At 33.5% G+C, this 20,271-nt stretch overlaps 1 protein-coding gene across 1 annotated transcript in view; it reads right to left on the reverse strand.

The window, feature by feature from the left end:
- The window catches only part of r (carbamoyl-phosphate synthetase 2, aspartate transcarbamylase, and dihydroorotase rudimentary), a 56,118-nt gene extending 40,797 nt beyond the window's left edge, over positions 1-15,321 (reverse strand). The window contains 30 exon segments of the mRNA XM_080163822.1: positions 2,060-2,158; positions 2,737-2,820; positions 3,196-3,253; positions 3,557-3,680; positions 4,005-4,122; positions 4,211-4,296; positions 4,379-4,459; positions 4,552-4,648; positions 5,002-5,081; positions 5,407-5,520; positions 6,308-6,391; positions 6,774-6,836; positions 6,968-7,027; positions 7,429-7,506; positions 7,781-7,858; positions 8,045-8,091; positions 8,325-8,399; positions 8,767-8,870; positions 9,004-9,054; positions 9,295-9,422; positions 9,897-10,010; positions 10,133-10,204; positions 10,509-10,619; positions 11,188-11,264; positions 11,683-11,795; positions 12,501-12,591; positions 13,106-13,166; positions 13,461-13,523; positions 14,619-14,713; positions 15,259-15,321. Of these exon segments, the coding sequence (XP_080019948.1) occupies positions 2,060-2,158; positions 2,737-2,820; positions 3,196-3,253; positions 3,557-3,680; positions 4,005-4,122; positions 4,211-4,296; positions 4,379-4,459; positions 4,552-4,648; positions 5,002-5,081; positions 5,407-5,520; positions 6,308-6,391; positions 6,774-6,836; positions 6,968-7,027; positions 7,429-7,506; positions 7,781-7,858; positions 8,045-8,091; positions 8,325-8,399; positions 8,767-8,870; positions 9,004-9,054; positions 9,295-9,422; positions 9,897-10,010; positions 10,133-10,204; positions 10,509-10,619; positions 11,188-11,264; positions 11,683-11,795; positions 12,501-12,591; positions 13,106-13,166; positions 13,461-13,520 (2,408 nt within the window). The 5' untranslated portion in view covers positions 13,521-13,523; positions 14,619-14,713; positions 15,259-15,321.
- Positions 15,322-20,271: the final 4,950 nt, after the last annotated feature.

Genomic DNA, 20,271 nt, shown 5'->3' on the forward strand with positions numbered 1-20,271 from the left:
ACTAATTTGATTTATTCAGTAGTTTAAAAAAAGATGAAACCGACGCTAAGGTTAAAGTGGGTTAAAGTATTATGTAATTAAGTTGCTTTCATCCTTTAAAAAGTATCAGGATAGCTGCCTGTCTGTGCGTTAGTGTCTTTGTAACAAAAGATCTCGCTAACCTCTGAACCAATACGGTTCTTATTTACAGTGAAGTTTCTTATTTTAGTAGATGAAAACGGCCCTTAAACCCCAACCCTTTTAAAGATATTTTTACAATTTTCTCAATCCCATATTTAGATCAATTATAATATTATTTTATTTTATTTTTTGGTTGATATCTCTTTAATGCCTGGTCAGTCATAAAACTTGTCAGAAAGTCCGTCCAATAAATGAATCATTTATTTTCATCGATATTTCCATTATTAACAGTCACGTTAATTTGCCCTAGTTTATAAAGAACATTTTTATAAGGAAAGATAATTAAACAAAGGTTAGCTCATCGATAATTTAAAGTAACCATAGTTTATATCTATAATTTGATCAAATTTACTATTCAATCCTTGGGGTACATGGCGTTCCTGCAACTGGCAGAATTACAGCTGGATGTATTTTTGTCAAAATGTAAAAACCTCTGCCAAAAATACAGTCATACTTAAAGAAACCGCCATAAATACATCTAACACAGGCATTTATACATCCAAAATTGTCAATTTTACATCTATTTCTTGCCAATTTTACATCTAAACTTTTTTATATGTCATAAATACATCCTATACATTTTAATTAATAATAAACAATAGTGAACTGTATACCTAGTAGACATTTATTAAGTAGAACATGAATAAATATTATATTAAAATCATAGTTAAATGTTTAAAATCTTCAAAATTGAATTTATACAGTTGATTGTGATGACCTTGACATTGATCTTGTCATAATTCTACCAATGGGTACACCAAAGTCATCCATTAATACATCACTCATGTCCCCACTTCCATATCTATTGTGTTGCATGGGTGGGTAAAAACCAGGTTGTATTTGTTCACTAGGCCCTGGTTGTTGATGGATGATGCTTTGCTCTAGATTAAATACATCTTCATCTATCTGAGATAAAGTGTTAATAGCATCATCAATATCAAATGAAAAATAACATTACGGCCATCAACACCTTCAAACTCTGCAGTCCCATTATCTAGAGAAGCAGGAGCATCTTCTACAGTGGTGAGATCTATAGTAATTGGCCCCTTACATGTAACTCTGTGCCGTGGTAGATAACCCCTTGAATAGTTTTTGCCACAAGTTTGACTTTCAATAGCACCACGTCCACGACCTTGTCCCCGTCTGCCCCTTTGGCTTCGCCCATTAGCTAGAAATGGGTAAACAGGGAAAAAGGTATAAATTATAGAATAAAGATTTTAAACATTTAGCCATAATCTAACATATTAATTATGTATATTCTTGTAGTATAAATATCTACTATACAGTTTACTATTGTTTATTATTGATAAAAATGTACAAGATGTATTTTTGACATATGAAAAAAATTAGATGTGAAATTGGCAAGAAATAGATGTATAATTGACAATTTTGGATGTTTAAATGCCTGTGTTAGATGTATTTTTGTCAGGGTACCTACGATATATGGCAAATTACTGTCGAATTTACATCCAGACAAACAATTTTGACAAAAATACATCCACTGTATTTCTGCCAGTTGCAGGAACGGCAACGTCCCAATCCTTGTTGCAAAACTTCTATATACTAAAAAGGGGCATATATATGCATAATTTATGAAACAAAGGCAAAAGTCCATTATTATATTTATCTCTGAAGCAATAGATCTCAGCAACTGCTGGGTTAATAATCTACTTAACAAGGAGGCTTTAAGTAGATGTTTTAAAAATAACTTTTAACTATTATCTGAATAAGTAATGAGACTTTACAATTTACTACATATTTATTTAGTTCAATAGATTTAAAACCTTGTCTTATGGAACAGTGTTTATTTCTCTCAACTTTTGGATACAATTGTCCTCTTTATTCAAAAGTAGACTGAATACTAATTTGCAAGACTAACCTTAATTCATCTTCATTGACAGATTTCCTGTCAGGATCAAAACCAGAAACAGATTCATCCACCATGCGCAGCGCTTTCTGGAATGCCTCTTCAAATTTTCTATAATTAAGACATTAGTTTTAAGAAAACAATCATTAACTGAAGAATTGGATCATGAAAAGAAAACAAAGCAGCGGGTTTCATCGTATTTTTCACAATAGCTTTTATCCTATTTCTAGCAGCTGTGGTAGGCTATAACCATGCGAGGCAATCACTAACATTTACCTAACCTAACCTATTAAAAGTTTCTGTGAAAATACGATGAAACTCATTACTTCGTTTTCTTTCCATGATCCAAAGAATTTTATTCTTTTAAAAGGACAGTCATAATTTTGATTTGTCTGAATTCCATTAAATAATGAAGGACAATGAATTTTCTATACTTATATCGTGTATGTGAAATTAAATTGACGGTTTATCATACCAGCATAAGATACGTCTTTAGTTTCGGCAATGACTATAGCTTATCACTTAATGGTTAACTTTGTGATGTTATAAGATGCATTTAAAAACACTTACACAGCTTAGAATAAATTGAAAAAAGAAACTAATTAAAAAAAGAACCTTATCATAAGTGAAATTGAGGAAGAAATCATAATCCTAAGACTAGAAGAAACCTTCTCAATAAAATAACATACCTGCCAATGCCCATAACTTCTCCAACACTCTTCATGCTGCTTCCAATCTTGGTGCTCACTCGGCTAAACTTACTCAGATCCCATCTAGATAAAACAAAGACGATTAGGTGCAATAAGTTTTTAAAAGTTTTGTTATAGGTTTTTTTTTAAAAATGGAAATAGAACATACGTAGATATATTGATAAGGGAAATTTGTCGTCAATTTAGGTTGCTAACATGGACCTCATTTATTGGTCAGTTCGTTCATCCAGTAGGAGAGGAGGTGATAGGTTAAATGGAAGTTATAGTTATTTTAGCCAGCTGCGAGTACATGAAAATCTGGTGAAACATGCAAGTAATAATATATCGAATGTTTTAAAGTCACCTTTTTTATCTTTGGATATTTTGTGTGATATGAGGTTTAGCCTTTAAATATGCACAAAAACATCTGGTTCTTAGTGATGACGGTTGTTACAATACCTTGGAATTTTGACGACACAGTAATCTAAACTAGGTTCAAAGCACGCAGTTGTTACTCCTAAAATAAATTATAAAATAAAGATTGAATTTAATCCTTATCATCGATGAGTTTTTAATCTTTTCCACTAATCTATAATTCTTTATTGATTAGTTGCCTGATTAGTTGCAATTCTAAAGGGGACTATGCACAAACGAGATCGAGTGATTTTAAGTGGTGTCAATCTTTTATTTATTCAAAATACTTTTGTAAAGTGTTGTTAAATGAACCTATTTAACTATAGTTAACACTAATATCTAATACCGTTTCTTTCGCTCATATTCTCCTTCAAATCAAAATGGCGTCCAGTTGAACTGTTATTACCTGTAACAGTATTGATAAGATCAGGTAAGGGAGTGCCCAGGGCCAGTTTAGCGGCAATATAGGCCAGAGGGTATCCAGTGGCTTTGCTAGCCAAAGCAGAGCTACGCGATAGACGGGCATTCACCTAACATAGCATAATTTATAAATAAAATAAAATATTTTTTTTCAATATAGTATAATTTTTCAAGCATGGTTTTTTTTATAAAATTAAATTTAAATAACAACCTTAAAGAAAGTGCAAGAGGTGTTAAAACGATTGATTGATGATGCGATGTATTTAATCAAAGAAAGATTTTGAAAAGTGGTAAGCAGTACACATGGCAAAATTTAAATAATCTCCCCTTCACCCCTTCTGGTATAGTGTGTCTTAAACTCCATTGCTGAAATCATTTCATGTGTAATAATAAATGTTGCACTCTCCCTAACTCTATCATGCTCAAGTACTTACCTCAATAATATAATATTCCTCAGATTCGGGGTTAAGGGCATACTGAATGTTGCACTCTCCCACAACCCCAAGATGGCGAATAACATTGATTGCGGTGGTTCGAAGCTTGTTGTATTCACTAACAAAAATATTTATAATCAAATTGAAAAAGAAATTAATGAAACAGAAAACAAAAGCTGACGCAACTTTCATTATGATTTGCATACCTGTTGGATAATGTTTGGGATGGCGCAACAACAATACTCTCTCCAGTATGAATGCCAAGAGGATCCACATTTTCCATATTACAAACCTTAATAAGTTCAACATGATTTATCTGCCAAAACATTGAAAAAGAATATTAGATCAAGATTTAATCAATTAATTTTAATTACCGTAATACAATTGTCATGTGCATCTCTGACAACCTCATATTCAACTTCTTTCCAACCTTTCAAGCTTTTGTCAATAATAACCTTAAGAAAAAATGTAAGTTAAAACAAAATAGTAATTTGATCTTTTATTAATTTTGATAATTTTTTATAATTTAATTTTAAGAAATATTTACTTGATTTGAATGAGCAAAAGATGTTTTTGCAAGGTTCTTCAGTTCTGTAGGATTGTTGGCAAATCCAGATCCAAGTCCTCCCAAAGCATAGGCAGCTCTGAAAAAAAGTTAATCTTACATTTAAAATCTTATGCATATAGCCCTGAATCTCTAACGTTAAGATTCGGATGCACAAGAAGTATAAAAGTGATAATCTTTTATCCAATCTTATATTGGTAAGCTTTGTGATCAGCTTGGCCTAGAGCATTGGCAGGTATCCCATATTAAGCAACCCTAATTGATGGCACTCTTATTATCTCATATGAATAAGGAACAGCATAATTAAAGTTGCCTGATATTTATTACCTCTCCATAACTCAACTTGAAAAGCACCAGTGCAGTGTGAAGAAAAAAAACCATTAAAATTATTCTAAAATACATACTTAATGAAAAATTTTAGTAGATTTTTACCTGGCAAGAATAGGATATCCAAGTTTTTCAGCTGCAACCAAAGCTTCCTCAGCTGTTTCTACAATCAGACTAGGCGCAGTCTAAAAATACATCATTATAACAAACAAAACAATGTGTAGTGTGGATTAGCTCAGGGATGGAGACGACATTAGACTGTTATTACACTAGTCCCCAAAGTTTTCATTAACGTTTTCTAATTCGCTGGCTCAGCAACTTTAGAGACTTTTATTTGATTTTGATTGGTTGGATGTTCATTAGGTTGAGTGTCCAAACGTTTCAACTACTATTTGTAATCTACAGGAGGGATCATTTTAGGGTATGTAATAATACATCAATTTATCGGCCATTGTTTTATCCCTTTAGATCCCTGGTATTAACTAAAAACAGTAATAAGTGAAGACTTACCTTTTCATTAATTTCAGCAATTTTCTCAGCAAATAGTTTTCTATCCTCGGATTCAATGATTGATTTGATAGGAGTACCAAGAATCTTAACTCCATACTTCTCAAAGATTCCCTCCTACAAAAATTCAACAATTTTTGATAAAATTCTCTAAATAATAGTAGGTTCGACAAAGTGAAAGCTTTTTAAGGTTGATTATTATTAAAGCAATTTTCAAAAAATTCTTTTCAAAATATAAAAATTTCAATACCAAAAAGAGCTAAAATTATAGTTTATAAAAAATTCTAACTAAAGCATATACCTAAAAATTTTTAAAAGCGAAGCTTTTCTATAATTAGGGTCGGTCCGTCCGTCCGTCCGTCCGTCCGTACGTCCGTACGTCCGTACGTCCGTACGTCCGTAACGGATAGCTTTTTTCGTTAATTTAGGCATGTTAGAATTGTCCTATCGATTTAAAATTTTGCATGGTGATTCCTTCAATAGTTAGGTACGATTTAGAAAGCGTAGCAACTCTATAATCATCACCAAAATGTCCGTACGTCCATTTTAAACATGTTGATTTTTTTACTTTTTTAACAACAAATTTTTATGTGATCTAATCATCCGATTGATCTGATTTTTGGTATATTGATTCCTGGGACAACAAAGTATAATGTAATAAGCGAAGCAACTCTATAATCAAGTCCTAGAAATGTAAGTATGTCCATAAACATTATCCTGAATCAAGCAGTTTTTCAACACATTTTACTTACAATTTTGCTTTGACTCTTATACATTTATATTATGATTATTCAGTTCTGACACTATATAAGTGTTAATGTCCGTTTGTCCTACTGTTTAAGTGCTTCGCTTTTATGGATGTTGTCATCCTTGTTAAAAATGTAGATAGGCAAACGAAGCTTACCTTATTAAGCTCCACCCCACAGTTAAGAGCAGTCTGACCGCCAAAAGTGAGTAATATTCCGTCAGGACGCTCACTCTTAATAACCTAAAATTAATAGAAACATCAAGTTATCTTCTCACAAGTGACTCATATCTAGGTCTTCCTTAATTTCTCCAACCTGCTCATAACCAAAAATCAATATAATCTTTTTAGTAGTGAGGCTACTCTATAATTTACTTGATTCCCAGAATCCCTATACCAATGAGCTTCCAGTATATAATTTATTGGTCCATCGGTCTATCAGTCATGTGAAATCCATGCGAATGGTTCCTATATATTCTTCAATTTTATTATTTATTTAAACATCAACTCGTTAAATAACATTTTTGTACGTATGTTTTTTTTGTTCTTTGCTACTTATTGATGTTGTCATCCTTGATTCCTTGTTTTCCTTCCATACTAAAAAAATACAAAAAAGGTACTATACCTGCTCTACATACTGTGGAGTGATTGGGAGAAGATAAACTTTATCAGCTAATCCACGGCTAGTCTATAGAAAACATAAAAATATTCAAATTTCAAATAAGGCTGATCATAAAAAAAGTTTCAAATCAATATTAGATATAAAGGTTTCGTAATTTTCTTATTAAAATACACATTTAATGTAAACAAGAACTATACCTGGACCGTAGCTATATTGGGATTGATTACGATGGTCACAATACCCTCTTCTTTCAATGCCTAAATAAAAGTTATAAATGTTAAATACAACAAAATTTAAGGTGAAAATGCACTTTTAACGGATTTTAATTTTAAAGATGTTTGAAACTTAACTCTTCAATTATGTTAAAAATAGTTATAACTTGATGGCCTGAGTACCAGAGTAGTCAAACTCCCCAGCCTGATCAATATTCTTACCTTGACTGCCTGATTTCCAGAGTAGACAAACTCCCTTGCCTGTCCAATATTCTTACCTTGATGGCCTGAGTTCCAGAGTAGACAAACTCTTCAGCTTACCCACTGTTCTTACCTTGATGGCCTGAGTTCCTGAGTAGTCAAACTCCCCAGCCTGTCCAATATTCTTACCTTGATGGCCTGAGTTCCAGAGTAGTCAAACTCCCCAGCCTGTCCAATATTCTTACCTTGATGGCCTGAGTTCCAGAGTAGTCAAACTCCCCAGCCTGTCCAATGCTTAACCCTCCAGATCCAAGAACCAAAACCTTAATAAACAATTAAGTACAAATAAGTTTCATTACTTTTTTCAATTATACTTCTTTGGAAGAGTTATTTTTTTACCATTTGGAATCATTTGAAACCTATTCTAGTAAAACATTTGAAAGGTTTCATGTTTATTTAAAATATTCAAACTAAACCTGTAATTTTATCTTATAAAAAAAGTTAGAAAAATAGACATAACTAAGCCTATATTTAATTAGTGAATCTTCAGTAAAGTAAATTTTGGGTTGGATGAAGCTTTTGGCCTACCCCACTTACCTTGTTTGGCTTCTTTGTGGTTATTTGTTCCATTGGTTTGATCTTCATGTGATCCATGATCTGTTTCTTCACAGGATCCTTGGCAATTAAATTAACAACTGCATTGGTTTCAAATTCAATTTTCAAAAAAGTCTTTTCCAAACACATGGGTGACATTGCCAAAAAACAATTTATTTCTTTTAAGTTTAAGTGCATTTTTAATATAAGCAGACAACATTAGATAGTGTTCATAATATTCAATGTAAACAAAAATAATTCACTCACCTTTGAAGTACCCTTAGCCATATTGATAAAGACATCAAAAAGACACTCTGGTATTTTTAAACTTTAATGTCAATTATAGTTTTTAATGTTTTTCTACATTTTTATTGAATTTAAAAGCTGTTATTCAATGTACCTAACTAATCAAGATTTGATAAAAGTCCCTAAAGCTTTTAAAACCATGAAAGAAAGCACGTGTTTATAAGTGTCATTATGATTAACAGCAAACGTCCTCGCCTAACCAGCATTTTAATTTAAATACAAAGACGACATTTAAAGTTTCCTAGATCTTCCGGACCAGCTGTGTGCTCAGGATGGAACTGGACAGAAAAGAAAGGCTTGCTCTCATGCACAATACCTGTAAACAAAGATCAATGAATGCTCAGTAGTTTTCCTTTTCTTTAAAATCCTATCTAGCACTCTGACCACTCTGACCACATTCCGAAAAAAATTGAGATAAGTGGGGTTTGTTTTTTTTCCTGTGGGACCTATAACTGCGGGGGCAAGTTTCAATATAACCTAGAATAACAACAACAAAAAACTTCCTTCCTCCCAATTGTTTTCATTTTATATCATCATTAAGGGAAGGTTTCTATGCTCAACAAATTGCTTTGAGGTAAAAAATAAATTACTATTAATTATATTTTCAAATGTCTTTTTAATTTTATCCTAAACCTCTGATCAAAACCTACCATTCTTCTTAATTCATAATGATAAGTTAATACCTTCATTAGACTTATCATTGACATTGGTGAATAGCTGGTTCCAGCCTTTGGGCATCTTGTCAGTGTCCACTGCATACCCGTGGTTCTGAGAGGTCATAAAACACCTAGAAACACAGTATATATATATACATAGCATTTTTCCAGCAATAATTTGGAAATTAATTGAAAAATTTGGAAAAAAATTGATTCATCCAAATTCAGGAAAGTAAAAATATTAATATGCGACTGTAAAATTACCTGGCTGTTCCATCGAGACGACATGGCTGGTTATGACCACGATTACCATACCTGGAATTAAATAGTTTTAAGATATAATACAGATATCTTTTTTAATGAAATATGATTTAAGACAAAAAATATATATAGTATCATAGCTACTCTACAATTCATATTTGTTTTTTTGTAACACACATATAAAATTTATTTCTATTTCTTCAAGACTTTTCTTTAAAACATAGAGGTACTCCATTATGTTTGAGTACAACCTTATATTATGTTTGCAAAAATGAATACTGCTAAGCTACTTACTTGAGCTTGTATGTATCACATCCGGCGGCAACAGACAACAGCTGATGTCCCAGACAGATGCCAAAAACCGGTTTTGGATTGGGCATGCTGATCACTCGCTTGATCTCATCTACTGTATCTTTGCAAATCTAATAGAAAATGAAAAGAATAAAATTGTAGCGCAGCAACTAAACAACTATCCTTATAATCCTATTATATAAAGTAGTAGATTTTTTTTTTGTCTGAAGCTTAAGATCTCAATAATTAATGAACCGATTGAGTTATACGTTTAAGGGAAGCTTCACATGGGAATGGTATTTAAGCTATCTTTAAAATATTCTAAGAGATAGCCTCTAGATGCTAGGGGCGCAGCCACTAGTAATGAATAAATAATAATAAAGAAACAGGATCTGTGTGTAAGTGAAACGAAGGATCTCGCTAACCACTGAACTGATAGGAATATACTTTACAAGGTGGCTTCTCATAGGTATGGGGAAAGTGGGAGGAGTTGATATCCCCCTTTCCTCAAGGGACACCAGAGGCCATTAGAGGCGTATTCGCTAGTAATAACATATATTAATATTCTAAAAAATTGCTGGCAGTGTAATTCTGAAGTAGTATACCTGTGGATCTCCAGGACCGTTGGAAAGGAAAAGAGCATCATATTGTTCAGGATTAAGCTTAGAGTTCCAGGGAACAACATCAACTCTGGCCCCACGCTTGGTCAGACAGCGTATCTTAATGAGCAATGTTTGTCAGTTTTCATTTTTGAAAAGTCGATGCAATTAGAGGATTTTTCAATTTGATGTTTCGCAGATTTTTTAATTATAATTATTCTAATAATAAAAGTATAATAAACCTGATTCATTTTTAATCCACAATCAACAGCACATATTCTTGGGCTTCCTGTTTCATTGTACGTTGTAGGTCTCTAAATAAATATAAATAATAATACGTATTGAAAACACATGCATTATTTTTATTCATATTTGTATTTTAAGTTACTGTAATTGTTAGGTAATAAATTAGAACATATTACATTCCTTCAATGCAAAAACGTGCTTATTTTTATTTAGGAGGGTAAAATGAGAGGTTTCAAAGGTCTAATTTTAAAATTTTGAATGGGAAAAAAAGAAGTGTTTCAAAGTTTGAGGGGGGTAAACACCTCTTTTACCGTTTTTTTTTTTACTTACTTTTCTTACTATTTTTTTAATTTGCGGAAAAGTAATACAAACCTGAGTAGAAACTTCAGCCACTAGGTTAGCAAGGTTGGGATCAAAGAATGGAATATCCTTGTCTCCCTGAACAACTATCTTTCCTAGCATTGTTCCCTTCTCACGGATTATCTTACAAAACAATATACATTATATTACAATATACATTATTTTACAATATACATAAAACATAATAACTGTTGAAGAATGCAGGGATATAAAGGGATAATACAATGGTCAGTAAATTAATGTACATCCCCATTGATGAGACACAAAATTACCTCTTCTGTAGATTACAAAGAGTGGTTGAAACGCCTGGACACTCAGCTTAATGAACCAACCAATCAGAATTCACTTCATGCCACAAAGTTGTTAAGCCAACGAATAAGAAAACTTTGGAGACTAGTATAATAAACAGCCTATTGTCTTTAATTAATTTAATTTGTCTCTTTTTTTCCAGGGAGAGAGATTGGACAATGGGCTGTTTATTACACTAGTCCCCAAAGTTTTATAATAACCTTTTCTTATTCGTAGGGTTTACAACTTAGGGGTCTTTTTGATTGGTTGGTTTATTAAGTTGAGTGTTCAAACGTTTCAACCACTAATTTTGATGTACAGAAGGGGTAATTTTGTGTACATCAATTTATTGGCCAATGTCTTATCCCTTTAGGTCCTGGATCTTTCCTGTAAACTAAGTTACCTTGGTAAGAGCTCTGGTATCAATACCTTGGATACCAGGAATACCTTCCTCCTCCATCCAGGTGGCCAGGCTTCTTCCTGAACATATAATACATTTAGTCTCCAATTGCAACAATGCTATTAATTATGGATCTTGTCTTTTATCTCAGAATTTTTAATAGATTATCTTCATTTTGACAAACATATCATAGAAATTGAGAAATTGTGAGCTACTGCTGCACTGGTTGCAATGGTTTGTAGGATCTTTGATAAACATCTGAAAAGAGGACTCTGTACAAACGAGAGCAAGTGATGTTAAGCACTTTCCAGCAGTGATGTAGGGTATTTTTTAGGTTGATATTCTTGGTTTCTGTTATTTAGGACAAAATGATTGAAAAACTTCTTTTAGTTAATAACTAGGTATATCAAACAGAAACAAATTACTCAAAATCACTTGCTCTTGTTCGTGCCCTGCCTAGTGCCCTTTTGATTCTAAACATAAATAATAACAGTAAACCTGAGTTCCAATGAGAAGGAGTGTCACAGGCCTCATCAACAATGAGACCAGCCGCCCAGATCCTGTGGGACTCCGCCCAGCTGGACAATGGCGTTCCAGGTACTCCATAGTTACCTGTGAACCACAGATGTCAGTCATATTATTAGGTTGATTCTTTTAGATTTATTGTGTAGATGTAAAATCATTATATTTACTAGATATGTCTGAAGTTTTCCTATAGGTTTTACTTTACATAATTGTCTACCGACCCCCCCTATAACTATAGAGGCCTTTAGGGGCATTTGAGAGTAGGGGGTGGGGAAAAGTTGACCCATAATTTTTATTTAAAAAGAAAAAGTAAAAATAGTGGTTCTGGGGGTGATTTCTCTAGGGAGTGTTGAAGTACTCCTCCCTAAAACAGTTATACACCTTTCTTGACCTATTGAAAGCTTCACTGTAAAGAAGGAACATATCAATCAGTTCAACGATTAGCACGCTCTTAAACTACAGACAGACACCCACAAATGTTATTACTTTTCTATAAGAGGGTAAGTCAAGACAAGTATTTGTTTATGGTAGGAAGGATCTGTTAGAGAGTTTCTTCGCTACAAAAAGACACACAGTGACACAGGCACACATCCCGTTACTTTAATACCTATAAGATTAAGGATATATCTAAAATATGAAAGATTCCTATGAGAGGATAAGTCAAGACAAGTATTTGTTTATGGTAGGAAGGATCAGTTAGAGAGTTTCTTCGCTACAGACACACAGTGACACAAGTAAACATCCCGTTACATTAATATAAGATTAAGGATATATCTGAAATATGAATGATTCCTATGAGAGGGTAAGTGAGAACAAGTATCTGTTTATGGTAGGAAGGATCTGTTAGAGATTCGGTATAACCAACCATTCCAGTTTGAAATACTGAAAACAAAATAATGATCAATCATTTTCTGGGAGAGAGGGGACATTGGGACATAATCTGGTCCCCAGAGTTATATAATAGCGTTTTCTTGATAACTTTGGGGACTTTTATAGAATTTTGATTTTTTGGTTCATTAAGTTGAGTTTTCAAACGTTTTAAACACTAATTGAAATCTACAGAAGTAGTAATTGTAATTTTGTGTAACATCATTGGGGAATTAAATCAATTTATTAACCATTGGCCCGTCCCTCTAGATCTTTGATTGTTTTGGATTATATAAATGTCCGTCAGTCTGTCGGAAACGTTTTCTGCTGAAGTCATTCTCTCAACAGCAAAAAAATGATCTTTTGTTGGTAAAAATTCCATTACTAAGAATCTAGTCTATAACTTAGTTTGTCAGTATGTCCTTCCAAATGGTGTTTTGAGAATTATCGTTCGCTACTTAAGGATGATGTCTTCCATATTAATGTATATTATCCATTGAAAACGTATTAAAAATTCAGAAAAACTTACCAATTTCACCAGCTGTACTTGTGACTTTGCCGAAGCAGTATCCTTCGAATTCTGTTCCATCCTAAATTATGGGTATAGTTATATATCGTGTAGTATTATAGACATTTTTCAGCGGATAATAAAATGACAAACAAAACTGGTATTAATTTCAGGATTTATGTTTATTATTCGTGGAAAATTATATGTAAAACGATGCAATACGTTATTTTTCAGTATGGCTCAAAAAAAGTTAAAATTCTTCCCTTTAAAAATCAATAATTGTATCAAAAGTTTTTGGGCCAACAAATAAAACATTTGGTACCGGTGTAATTTATAGTCCAATGTCCCCTCCCTGCCTGAATAATATCTAGATTACCTCAAGAATAAGTCTTGCCTTCTTGCGGGCTGAATTGTTTTCGGCTAGGTTTAAACACATTTTCTAAATATTAACATGAATAGTTTAAATCTCTGATTTTAAAAATGTAAACATCTTTGATGATGGTTACAAGTACATGTGTATCGACCCCTCTAGTAAATTAAAGGGGGCTAGATAAACCCCTATTGGTGTATACCCCTCTACAGACTACACCCCCTTGATAAGGGTCTACTCTACGTCTACACCCTCCAAATACACAACCCTTATCCAGCCGAGTGGTGTATAAAAAATCACACCACTCTGGGTGGGTGGACAATGACATCTAATAGGGGAGGGACAGGGTAGGGTTTATTGTATCCACCCCCTGACACTAAATATACACCCCTCTTGTTGACTGAAATACAACCTCCTAGCACCCCCTTAGATTTTAGTTTGTCAAAAATCGTATATCTTTAATAGCCAATAATATAACATTTCCTCCATAACGTTATGAACGGACTGACAGAGTAAGTGTGTTATAGAGTAGCTTCGCTAATAAAAAATAACAAAAAAATATAGTATAAAATAAATACAATACAAACATACAATAGATCAATAGAATTTTTGTTAACTGTGTACAAATAAGGATTTTAAAAGATAAACGCAAGATAAGAAAACATCGTAGTATTATTTAAGAAGTACATTTTCTCTTACATGAATTAGGGATAAAACTAATCTATCAATTGATTTTTATTATGTTTAGGGAAAAAAATCCTAGTGATTTAACCGCAGTTACATTGAATCAGAATATGATGTTGACTTTAAACGTAATGCAGTAGGCTAATAATCGGTTTGATGCCAAATTGATTTGAAACCAGTGGATAAGTTGATATTGTGTCTATAGTTGAATTATTTGTATATTTGCAAGTTGTCCAAATTTAGAAAGGTTTATTTGTTTCCTCATATAAAGAAGTAATTACTCGTCTAACTAAATTGTTTTGGAACATTTGATAAAAAGCCGGCTGCAATAAGTCAAACGTTTAAAGGTTTATCAGACAAAATTTGCATTGGCTATTTAGGGGTTATAGTATCCGAAACCATTTATAGAAAGTATTTCAATTGGTGGAAAAAGTTTAAACTACACGACTCTTTTCAAAAGGCACGAGAAAACAAACTCACCACGTGTGCTGACCCTATTCCTGAGTGAGAGATGCAACCCTTGACAAGTTGAAATGTCTACTGAAGATAATTTCCAACACCCACAAGTCCCACAGCTAAGTTTATATGCAGTGTTTAATCGTTTCCGAGAAAATATTAAAACTACAATATGACTATGCAAGTATTAAAATATCAAGCCTCCGAATATTATACGTTTAAGAAGTTATAAAATTTCCAAATAGAATAGAACTAAAACTCTGTCATGTATTTAATGTACTTAAAGCTCTGGAATATGATTAAGGGTACAATAAATACGTTTTAGGGTAATGAATTTATATTAATACTTAAATCTTACATCAGACTATCATGTACTCTAATATAGTGAAACTTGAAGCAGGCTAAAATAACGATCCCAACCATATCCCCTCCCCTCCGACTTACGAACAGACCAATAAATGACAGGAGAAATAGCAACCAAAATAGACGACAATTTATTTTTAGGGTGGAACTAAACCCCCCTATGTAATTTGAATCTTCTGTTTTCCGCTTGAGAGTGCTTTACATATTATCATGCAAATGCAACGTGATCAAGCTTCCCTGATATATTTTGATAGCTAACAGTAAAGATACGTGTGGAAACGATTGAACACCAGATATGCACTTAACAAGTCACAACAGAAGTACAACCAAAAAAACACAGGGGTCAATACATAGTCCAAATCTGAAAAAAAAGTAGGTATAAAACATAGAAATCCTCAAAATAAAACAGAATAAATCTGCGAAAAAATAGAAGTTATAAAAAAGCACAACTAAGGAATAGCACCTTAATGATTATATTTATTATTTTAGAAAAAAAAAATTTAAGGAGAAAATTGCGAAAAAAAATTGTAAATTTTAAATTCCTATATTTAGAGCGTTTATTCTTGTAAAGATTTTGTTACATTATAGACACTCTCCAAACTTAAAAACTTCATGAACCCTTTAGTTGAATGGGGCCCCCATAAAAATGTTCCCTTCCCCCCCCCCCCTATTTCCTAGTAATAAAAACCCAATTACATAGAATTGACCACAGAAAAATTCAAGAAAAAACTTGATTCTAAACCATTTAATTAATGTTGTTTGTGAACTTATTTTTTTATGATTTCCTTTTAAATTGTACTTTAATAATATCATTTTAATATAAATTGACACTGTTAGAGATTTTGCTAAAACGCATAAAAAAGTGACAATACGCGTAGTACAACTAAAAACAAATAAATTTTTAACAAGGTTAAAAATTACCAAAGCTCAGACGAGATTATAATTTCACATTAAATATTATCAGCTTGACCCCTAGTATTTAGGGGCTCTTTTTTCGAAAGGACAAAGAGGGTCAAGAAAATAACTTATAACAATCCCAAGAATTAAACTTAAAATAAACTAGCATAAAACCATCAAAAAACATATTCAAAGCTTGCATAAATTATAGAACAAATTATTGAGATCAACTTACTACTTTATATAATAAAATAAATGTAGATCAAAACAAGTAAATTGAACATTTTAAATTAAAAGTACATAGTTCAAACAAAATATTGGCTTGTATAGAAGCTGTACGCCTCCAAATAGCATGAAGAGTTCATGTCCAAAATACAAGTTTTAAGATTTCCCTGAAAGCCATATAAATGTAGGGTAATTTATGTAACTTCAGTTCCAAAACCAGGAACATAGGGGTAGATAATAAGCTATAACAATTGGAAAGAATTTTAATGAATATAATAGATTTGAAATCTGCATAAAATTTTAAGGATTTTTTTATAAAATTAGTTTTTTATATAATTCATTATTTTAAAGCGCAAATCCAATTTAAGTTAATAAATTTTGACCAATAGGATAGGTGGATTGGAAACTACCTGCGCTCTAATTGGTTGAATGATGTACGTCACTTAAGCTTCTCCAATAAGAGATTTCAAATCTATTATATTCATTAAAATTCTTTCCAATTTTTATAGCTTAGTAGATAAGGAGTATTTTCATTGACTTTTAAGGATTGACCTTTGGAAACTGCTAAAGGGGGATGTGGAAAATAACCATTTGGGCAGGGGGGGGGGGGTTACTCGAGAACCCTTAGAGCTAGAGGGAGCTAATTTTGGATATAAGCTTCTATGGGGCCAAAGTTACTTTTAAAATTATCGTCGACACCCCACCCCCCCCCAAATTTTTTTTTTTTTGGGGGGGGGCGGGTGGAATATACTATAGGATGTTTCTCATAAACGACTTGAGATAAATGGAGCAAACCTTGGGATACAAGTTTTGTAGGCCTATATTTGATTTTAGAATTATCGTTGACCAGCCACCCACCCCCAAACCCCTAATTTGGGGGGGGGGGGCGGGTGAATTATACTATAGGGTGTTTCTCATAAACAACTTGAGATAAATGGAGCAAACCTTAGGATACAAGTTTTGTAGGCCTATATTTGATTTTAGAATTATCGTTGACCACCCACCCACCCCAAAACCCCTAATTTTTTTTGGGGGGGGGGCGGGTGAATTATACTATAGGGTGTTTCTCATAAACGACTTGAGATAAATGGAGCAAACCTTAGGATACAAGTTTTGTAGGCCTATATTTGATTTTAGAATTATCGTTGACCACCTTCTCACCCCCAAACCCCTAATTTTAAGGGGGGGGGGGGGCGGGTGGATTATACTATAGGGTGTTTCTCATAAACGACTTGCAGCAATTTTATTTTGGGTGCTACTCCCTTAGTTTTCGAGATAATTGGATGAAATCTTTTGGGCTGGGTCACTAATTACCCCAACTATTGGTATCTTTAAAAAAACGGCTGCGAGACCGCCGCTCCCGCTGCACGCCGCCGTTTACCGCCGCCACAAAAAATTTTTTTATTGCATTTCCAGTGTGGCCACAACCAAAAAAATACTGATACTGAAGAAAAAAAAGGAAATACTGAAAATACTGAATCCTAAAATAAGAAAAAATACTGAAATACTGAACAAAAAAATACAAATACTGAATAAGTATTTTTTTTATATGATTCCTCATTTCAAAATTTCATATCATCATAGCTTTGTTATTAGGGGGATATTTTAAAGATCTTTTAATTTTTCCTCTTAGATTTTCTTGCACCAATTAAGCAGAAAATGACTGATAAATATTTTAAATGATTATAAAACTTTAATACTTTTTAGTTGAGTTAAGAGCATAGACGTCCAACTTTTTTTTTTTGGGGGGGGGAATTTTTTTAAGGGGGGGATAATTCGCTTTTGGAGGGGGTAAAATGGCGCGCAAAGCGCGTCGCAAATTTTTTTTTACCCCCCCCAAAATTTTTACCCCGGGGGTAAAATTTGTTTGGGGGGGGGGGTAATTACCCCCCATGAAATCTGTTGGCAGTGGTAAATTTTGTTTACCCCCCCCCAAAATTTACCTCCGGGGTAAAATTTTTGGAGGGGTAATTTAAAGGGGGGGGGGGGGCGAAAGTGACACTTTTTGAAACCAAAACTAAAAGTCAACAAAGGAACTCAACTAAAAAAAGAGTTACAGGTCTGAGATTTTGCATGGCAGTTGCTTTATAGGGGTACAATATGGAACTGTGAAAAAACGGCGGCGCAACCGCCAAAAATCGCCGAGAAAAGGCAAAAAAATTTCGGCGGGAATTTCAAAAAGTTTCACTTTCGCCCCCCCCCCCTTTTATTAAATATTTAGTATTAAAAGTGCGCAAAAATTTTCATTGTTAAGAGATTTTTTATTTTGGGGGGGGTATTTACCCCCCCAAAATTGTTTAGGGGGATGTAAATACCCCCTCCTAAATGGTTGGGGGTGCCGTAGGCACCCCTCAGGGTAGGGGTAAATTATGAAGGGGGGGGGGGGGTAATCGCCACTTTACCCCCCCCCCCCTTGGACGTCTATGGTTAAGAGCATGCTAAAAAACTTTACCTTCAATAATCATGCAAAGTACTCACCTTAGATTATTCATTCTATTAATAGACAAAAAAAAAAAATGTATAAAAGCATCTCAAATATCTAAAAAATTTATATTTGAGATGAAATTGAAAAAAAAATGTATATTACCATAAAAAAAAAAAATTAATGTACAAAGTTATAGGGTAATTCAAAGGAAAGTAAAGTGAGGCGCGAAGCGCCGAAAAAAATCTGACATCAACTACTTAAATAAACATCTTATTTAAGCAAATTTTTTTGGAATTTAAGAAATAATGAAAATACTGAATCATGAAAATTTCCAAAAACTGAAAAATACTGAATAAAATTTTCAAATACTGAATATTCAGTATTTACTGAAAATACTGAAGCCCCAATTTCCAAATACTGAAGAATACTGAAGATTTTCAGTATACTGAAGAATATGGCCACGCTGCATTTCTCGCCGAATTAGGCAATTTGGAATCATTTGAGACCATGTTATTTTTTTCAAAAAATTTTCGCCTTACAAGCAACCCTGCGGGGGATTTAGTCATTTTTTTCAAATTCTTGAAAAAAATAACATGGTCTCAAATGATTCCAAATTGCCTAATTCGGCGAGAAATGCAATAAAAAAATTTTTTTTGGTGGCGGCTGTAGACGGCGGCGGGAGCGGCGGTCCCGCCGCCGTTTTTTTAAAAAGATACCAATAGTTGGGGTAATTAGTGACCCAGCCAAAAAAATTTCATCCAATTATCTCTAAAACTAAGGAAGTAGCACCCAAAATAAAAGTCGAAACAAAATTGTAAGTAAAGGGGGGGGGGGGGGGGGAAATGTGGTGACTCATCACACGACATACCAGCAATTTTATTTTGGGTGCTACTCCCTTAGTTTTTGAGATAATTGGATGAAATCTTTTGGGCTGGTTCACTAATTACCCCAACTATTGGTATCTTTTAAAAAAACGGCGATGGTGACTCGTCACACGACATACCAGCAATTTTATTTTGGGTGCTACTCCCTTAGTTTTAGAGATTTGAGACCATGTTATTTTTTTCAAAAATTTTTCGCCTTACAAGCAACCCTGCGGGGGACTTAGTCAGGGAGTAGCACCCAAAATAATATTGCTTATTTTGGGTGCTACTCCCTTAGTTTTAGAGATAATTGGATGAAATCTTTTGGGCTGGGTCACTAATTACCCAAACTATTGGTATCTTTTTAAAAAAACGGCGGCGAGACCGCCGCTCCCGCCGCCGTTTACCACCGCCACCAAAAAAAAATTTTTTATTGCATTTCTCGTCGAATTAGGCAATTTGGAATCATTTGAGACCATGTTATTTTTTTCGAGAATTTGAAAACAATGACTAAAATCCCCGCAGGGTTGCTTGTAAGGTGAAAAATTCTCGAAAAAAATAACATGGTCTCAAATGATTCCAAATTGCCTAATTCGGCAAGAAATGCAATGAAAAAAATTTGTTTTGGTGGCGGCGGGCGGCGGTAGCGGCGGTCCTGCCGCCGTTTTTTTTTAAAGATACCAATAGTTGGGGTAATTAGTGACCCAGCCCAAAAGATTTCATCCAATTATCTCGAAAACTAAGGGAGTAGCACTCAAAATAAAATTGCTGGTATGTCGTGTGACGAGTCACCACATTTCCCCCCCCCCTTACTTACAATTTTGTTTTGACTTTTATTTTGGGTGCTACTCCCTTAGTTTTAGAGATAATTGGATGAAATCTTTTGGGCTGGGTCACTAATTAC

This window comes from Acartia tonsa, chromosome 6 (assembly GCF_053477335.1).
Source record: "Acartia tonsa isolate MP-2025a chromosome 6, ASM5347733v1, whole genome shotgun sequence".
In the NCBI taxonomy this organism is placed as follows: domain Eukaryota; kingdom Metazoa; phylum Arthropoda; class Copepoda; order Calanoida; family Acartiidae; genus Acartia; species Acartia tonsa.